Source organism: Haplochromis burtoni, unplaced genomic scaffold (assembly GCF_018398535.1).
Source record: "Haplochromis burtoni strain Fernald_Lab_line unplaced genomic scaffold, NCSU_Asbu1 Contig_352, whole genome shotgun sequence".
Classification (NCBI taxonomy): Eukaryota; Metazoa; Chordata; class Actinopteri; order Cichliformes; family Cichlidae; genus Haplochromis; species Haplochromis burtoni.
The window spans coordinates 331,191-338,180 of NW_024582713.1; the positions used below are offsets into that span (position 1 = coordinate 331,191).

Genomic DNA, 6,990 nt, shown 5'->3' on the forward strand with positions numbered 1-6,990 from the left:
TTCCGAGTGACATACAACAAAAACAGATTTATTTGGACTTCAAAGACAGTTTTTAACAATACAAGCAGAAGTGAGTTACAACAGCACAAGATTACCTTTCGTGGTGTCTTGTTCTGCTGATGTGTCCATTTTTTTCTGTCACCATACTGATATTCCCCTCATATTTGCAAGTCTATGTATAATTTGGTATTTAAAATTTTTTCAGGCTTTAGCTGGATTTTTGTGGCACATATTTACGTAAAGACCATGTTTCACTATAAAATTATTAAAGAAATGTATCACATGCTGAAGGTAACCAGAGCTGGAATGACACTGTGTACTTGTGTCTCCAGTATGGAGTGAGCAGCAGCGGTGGGGTCTGTGAGCCAATCACCATACCAATGTGCCAGGGTCTGTCCTACAACCAGACCCTCATTCCAAATCTTCTGGGACACACAAGCCAAAGAGAAGCATTCACGAAGATGTCCTTCTTCAACTCCATGGTGCAAACCGTGTGCTCGGTGGACATACGCGTCTTCCTGTGTCGGGTTTATGCCCCTCAGTGTGAGGCAGGGCAAGCGCAGTGGCCCTGCAGGTCCTTCTGTGAGAAAGCCAGACGGGACTGTGAGGGACTGATGTCCAATTTTGGCATTTCCTGGCCAGAAGAGCTGCAATGCAGCTCATTCCCAGAGGAAATGTGCATATCAGTAAGTAATCGACAATTTGTTGATGACCAAAGAAACATTAAAAATGTAATTTAATGAAGTAAAATGAGTTATTTTTCTTTTTCAGTTATTTATCTTTACTTGACATCTTCCTTTTTTTTCTTTCACAGGAAGAAAAAAGGTCTAAGGTATTTCAGTTCTTCAGAAATTTAAAGTAAATTTGATAACTTTTACTTATTGCTTCTTTTGTAAGTGGACAACTCAGGGGGCTGTGGGGCTGATAACAAAGTTTTAACCTGCCAGTGCTGATTTCAATTTGGTTGTCCATCTCAGCAAAAACAGATAGGTGGGAATCCAATGATGTCATCAGTGCTGCTTTAGTGACGCCTAGTGGGTGAAGGGAGCTCATCACCATCACCAAAGGCATTAATACTGTTTGTTTCCTTAATTTGAGTCAAAAGAGACATAAATGTGACAGTGGATAGGAAATAAATGAATAATAAATAAACTTTGATAAATTACAAAAAAAAGAATCATAAAACAAATAAAAAATAAAAACTTTAAGGGTCTCTGGTGTCGATGAATACATCTGTTTGTAGTCTAGCAGGATTTGTCCAGCAGTTGATAGTAAAAAAAAAATAAAATAATGACCAAACATGCTAGCTATTACGCGTGCTTATAAAACCCAATTTCCTTTGGGGTCAACCTTCAGGATCAATAAAGTTTTATTGAATTGAAAAGTACACAGGATTCAAACATTTAAGTAATCTCTGATACCAGAATGTTTTATGATGAGGGGAAATTCTTTCCACATGTTAAATGTTTTGGTATTTCTGAATAATAACAGATGTTTACAGTACAGCTTTACAAGGTGCCTCTAAATGATTTCCACCCATCAAAAGGAGACTTGTGGTTTAGTGTGTATGACTAATACAATCAAACTATGATTGATTATGTAGATCATAGTGGTTTAAAGACAAAAAACGTTCAAAACAAATCCATGTAGTACATTCAACTGACACAAAATGAACTGCAAGTTGCTTTATAACTGAGGTTGTGGTGTGCATACACATACCGCATCTTTGGGATGTAATTATTCAATAATGGTATAATGGTAACGGTAATGGTATAATACTGCAAAATTTCCATTACACCACCATTTTTGTCCTTGTTTGCAGATGTTGAACGCTGAAGATGTCGCTGCTAAACTGGAGGCTGGTGGCTATTCTGTTCATGGAAAAGGTTTGTTTCATTTCCAACACCAACATTTTCAATAATAATTGAAAAACAATATTTAAATTCATGTTTTTTTATTTATTTTTCGAAATTTAGCTCTTACTCTCAGTACTGCTCGTCTGCTGCTGACTCTCATGGATGTATCCTTTTTTGTGGCAGTTAGTAGAACCAGAACTACAAATTCTAGCCAACAGTTTAACACTTAAAGAAATAAGAAGTAAATAATTTGGGGAGAGGGAACCTTCATGTGACTGATTTTACACTTAATGACTTCTGTTTTTTTAATAGCAAAGGAAGTAAAGGCTTGTGGGTAGTGTAATAGTTAAAGCACTGCCAACATGATGCATAGAAAACATTAATATGGAAACCTCCCGTGTTATAAAATTATCCATTTGGCATATGTTTCCATTTATTGCAATTATGTGTTTAGCTATGTATATTGCATGCTTCATGCTCTTTAACCAGCACTTTCAGGCAGACCAGTCTGGAGACCTGGATGTGGTGGAGTTCTTCAAACTGGAGCGTTTTGTGGGCGCTATCAGGAGAGAATACGTGGAGAGCTATGGGAGCAGGAATCAACCCTCTGTTACTGAGAACCAAATGAAAAAGGCTTTGGTTGCCCATGGTATGACATTATTTCTTTAAAAGTACAGTAAAAATACATCCATTGACATCCATCATTTCTCCTTCATAACTTTGCTGGTAAATCAAGAAAATATACAGATATTTCTGATATCATAGTTGCGCACTCAGCTGTGTTCAGCTTATAGTACACACTGGACACATTATACAGACATAAGCTGTCACAGAAAGTCACAGAAAACCAAACTGTACTGTATATTACATTCTTGATGCAGTACAAAAGGTTTGGATGTGTCATTAGAAAGATTCAAAACATTTAAGAAGCAGTCATTTATTTGTAAAAATAAAATAAATAATCGGGGAAAATTCACTGATTATTGCAGAATTTCATTTGGATGACGAAACCTTCAGAGTTCTGTGGCAGGAATATCGCTCAGAGGGTGGGATCAACTATGATAAATATGTGGCTGCCCTGACAAAACTTCAGATCCTCAAAGGTAACTGCAACTGTAACACATTGACACTGACTTTAAGGATATACTCCAGTTCAATATAACACAATGTGTCTACTACACCAGATATGATGTATAGAACTATTTTTTTTAAGTATTAATGGGGGGAATGTCATGAATTAAAAGTCACTGAGTGCAAACCTTAAATTAATTTGTATCTATTCCCCAATAACCTTTGAATTGTTATTAATTTAGTTGCAATCATTTTTGTAGTTTCGATCCTTCTACAGGCTTGAAATGGTATTTCAAAGTTTTAAATATATGCCTCCTGTCTCAGATCGTTTCAAAGCCCATCTGCTGAACTTGCCCTGTGACTGTCAAGTGGCCAGCTTCACCATGAACCAGGTGAGTTTTCATGTTTTAAATAAAACCTATGTAATTTAATCTAGCAAGTTTTTACATGTGCACCTATATGGAAAATTACAGAAAAGTGTAGACAATATTAATAATGACTAAAAAGTGTGTTAGTATAGATTATGCATGTGTATAAATCCAAAACAGGCAAAAAGACAAAATATATAGACTAAAATACATTAGGCTGTAGTTGTTTGCAAGCAAAGGAAATTATGGGAGGTAATGAGATGAGATGAGAGCCTTTATTTGTCAGTTGCAGGTCTTTTGCCCACAACCGAGATGACAGACCTTGCCGACCGTACATACAATACACAAACATCACATTGGGGAGACAGGTCAGGCTAGGTAGCGAGGACAAATACAAACAGAAAAAATAGCAACAGAGAGATTTATTCTGAGGTCATTGGGTGATTAAGGTGTAAAAATCTGCACTTTGTTACATAAGGTAATTTGGGTTTTCATTCAGAGGAAAATACATGCATTTACTTTCTTTCTTTCTTTTTTTTAAAGAGGTGAAGTAAATATTTATCTGTTTGATGTAAGTAGTAAAAATAGACTGTTTTCTGTCTTCTTTGCTACTTAGCCTAATAAGAGTTAAATAATAAAAAATATCTACATTTTACTGTGCCTATTTATTTTTACAGTTGCATTTTAAAGACTTATTTTCTTTTCAGTTTATGAAGACAGCCATTGTGTGAGGAGCAGAGCTGAACTGACCACAAGAGGACTGTACGTAGGAAATAGCTGCATAGCAATTTAGTGATGCAGAACTCTGCAAAATATATATATGACTGAAATTTTCTTTAATGACAAACATTTATTTTTAAATCACAGCAATATTAAAGTGACAAACACAGAAAAGAAACAGTTTTCAATGCCTGAAGTCTGATTTCAGTGTTAGTTTTAAATGTACTTCTGAATCACATACTATCATTTTGCTAAATCTTCACATGCTCACAATAAAATATTGTGAAAAATGTTCAAGAAACTTTTTCTGAACATTCTTTGTTGACAAGAAAATAATGAAATTACATTTGGAAGTCATAATAGGTTAAATAAAACAAAGTCTACTGCCTTTTTTACTTTCCATACAACTAATGAAATTAAAAGAGGTTTACATTGTAACAGTTACAGTATATTTACAGAAACTTCATGCAACTTGTACAAAATTTACAGTTTCGCTATGGTTGAGTGAATAATCTCGCAATTTAGATTTAGATTTTTTTTTCCTCGATTTATTTATTACTTTTTTGAAGTTCAGAATTCTGATAATTTTGCAAAATATACAAGGAAACATCATTGAATAAATGGCTGACTTTGTAAATTTCGTACCCACACCTCAAGAGTCGAACTCCACATTTTCGCTGCTGGAGCCAGCAAGTTCCACACTTGCACAGCCAGCCAAAGTCAAGCTGCCCAGTGCTCTAACCTCATCGCCACCGTACTGAGTGATGAAGATGCTGTTGTCCAGCCTCTCGAAGGTCCTGCACCGCAGCCAGCTCCAAGCCAAACATTCACTTCATGAATGTTCCCACAAGCCAGCTAAACTTCAAGCTGTGAATTGTGAATGGTGGGCCAGCTAACTTGAACTAGCCTGACCTAACCCTAGCTAGACTCAACTGCTTGAGACTTCTGTGCCAGAGCAGGCCTCTTTGATTAATTACTCAGACTTGCTGAATGATCAGCTACTGGAATAGCATTGGTGACTTTAAACTAAGGCCCTGATCTGTCGCCCTACTGCATCTAAGATGAGTTCCAAACAGATTTAAAGATTTATCTAACACAAAGCCAGCGATGAGTTAAATGGATCAGTCCTGACCCTGAAAGCAGGGTAGACTGGCTCCTTGAATTCAGTATGGAAGGTCTGGAGGTGGATCAGTTTGCAAGAGGAGACATTAAAGAAGGACAGAGTGCCGGCATGCCAGTCCAGGTATACCCCTGTTCTGCTGGTAGCAGTTGTACGGATGGATCTTCTTTTGTTACCATGTTGGTAAGAGTAACCACCATTAGAGCACATCAGGGTCCAGGACTGATCATTGCATCCAAGACAGCTGTCATCCCCTTGCCCCTTCCTCCGGATTCCTTTGTACGTCACTCCTAAGTAAATATGTCCTTCCCATTCAACCTCCCAATAACAACAACCAGACAGACCCTCTGTACACAGCACTTGTTTCCAGTAGTCAAACCTCTCTGGGTGATCAGGATATGACTGCTTCTGTCTACCCATTGCCACTTTTCTGTTGTTGTTTGACATTACTAGGTTTTTGTTTGCAGTGTTTGGGTCCAGTGTGAGTTTACGGGCATCTGAAGGAAAGATAAAGCAGAACAGGAGTTTGTCTTACTCTAACTTAGATGCTGTTTCAATTTGGGGAGATTGCAACACGTGCTTTTTTAGGTGCACTTTACAGATTTACTTATAAATCATCTCCAGGGAGTCAAAAGCCTGTTTGAAGGTTAAGACTTGGTTTTAGGAAAAAGCTGAAATTACTTTCAATTAAGGGCTAGCGTAAGATTTTCACAATTCAAGTGGTAATTATACTCTGTCATGGGTTTGAATACAGAGTTGTTCCTTGAACTCAGAGGATGAGTCCATGCAGTTACAAAAAATGATCAAGCATGTGAATGTCTGCATTTGCATAAACCCAATCAAGCACGGGCAGACATGAAAACTATAACACATGCATTAGTTGGGATTGTTAAGAAATGTTATGAACAGAAAGCAACTATTAGCTAAAATATTAGAACCAACCACATAGTGTCAAACTTCAGATCCCAAATTTTTAAGTTGGTCATACACAAACAGATGGAGAGAACAGATTGACACACATCTGGATATATTGCTGGTCCGATTTTAGATATAACTGTCATTATTCTCAAATTGATTAAAGAAAGATTTAAAAACAGTTCCTTGCATAAATCACAAAAAAAAAGGTTTGCTAAGATGTGGAAAGGTTTACTGTTAATTGTTCTCTGTTTAACAACATAAAGAAGTATATCTCACGTGGTTAAGAATGTTTCTGCTTCAAGGGTTAATACTTTTGCTGTATAAGGTGGAGATTTTATCAGAATAAGCTTAATACAGCCCACATAAGGATGCATCTTATTTTGGGTATTGCCAACAAAGAAGTTACTTTTTACAATGGATTTGCAGAGTCTCAGGCTTTTATTCACATTCATAAACATTTATTATATTTTTTTTTCCTCTCTTCCCTCTAGCTTTGCCTCTCTCACATACCATAAATGTCTGTTGAAATACATCTCTTAAGTTTATTAGATTAATGATTTTCTGTGAGAAACACAAGTTTTTCTTCTTCAGGCTCAATCTGCCTACCATAGCAACAAAACAACAGACCACCCTTTTCTAGAAAGGAAGTACTAAACGCTGTAAAAACTTTAAAGAACGGAAAACCCCCAGGACCTGATGGTTTTAGTAGGGAATTTTATATTTTATTTTATTTATATTAATTTAGTAAGCTGTTAATACCCATTACTTAATATGTTTAATTATTCGTTATTGCATAATAGATTACCTCAGACTTTAAGGGAAGCTAATATCTCTCTTATTTTGAAGAAGGGGAAGTGTGCAAAGTCTTGTTCACCTTATAGACTGATAGCTCTTCTAAATGTGGACCGGAAGATACTTTCTAAAATATTAGCTACCC

General features: G+C 36.4%; 2 protein-coding genes across 2 annotated transcripts in view; one reads left to right on the top strand and one right to left on the bottom strand.

Moving 5' to 3' along the window:
• Nucleotides 1–4,317, top strand: part of LOC102294728 (atrial natriuretic peptide-converting enzyme) — a 7,513-nt gene extending 3,196 nt beyond the window's left edge. The window contains exons 5-12 of the mRNA XM_042228804.1: nucleotides 333–686; nucleotides 815–832; nucleotides 1,823–1,886; nucleotides 1,977–2,020; nucleotides 2,355–2,505; nucleotides 2,846–2,959; nucleotides 3,252–3,319; nucleotides 4,003–4,317. Of these exons, the coding sequence (XP_042084738.1) occupies nucleotides 333–686; nucleotides 815–832; nucleotides 1,823–1,886; nucleotides 1,977–2,020; nucleotides 2,355–2,505; nucleotides 2,846–2,959; nucleotides 3,252–3,319; nucleotides 4,003–4,026 (837 nt within the window). The 3' untranslated portion in view covers nucleotides 4,027–4,317. The remainder of the gene's footprint in view (nucleotides 1–332; nucleotides 687–814; nucleotides 833–1,822; nucleotides 1,887–1,976; nucleotides 2,021–2,354; nucleotides 2,506–2,845; nucleotides 2,960–3,251; nucleotides 3,320–4,002) is intronic.
• Nucleotides 4,318–4,411: 94 nt separating this feature from the next.
• LOC102298930 (stonustoxin subunit beta) overlaps nucleotides 4,412–6,990 on the bottom strand; it is a gene marked incomplete at its 5' end in the record, with an annotated part of 7,053 nt that continues 4,474 nt past the window's right edge. The window contains 1 exon segment of the mRNA XM_014340745.2: nucleotides 4,412–5,632. Within this exon segment, the coding sequence (XP_014196231.1) occupies nucleotides 5,106–5,632 (527 nt within the window).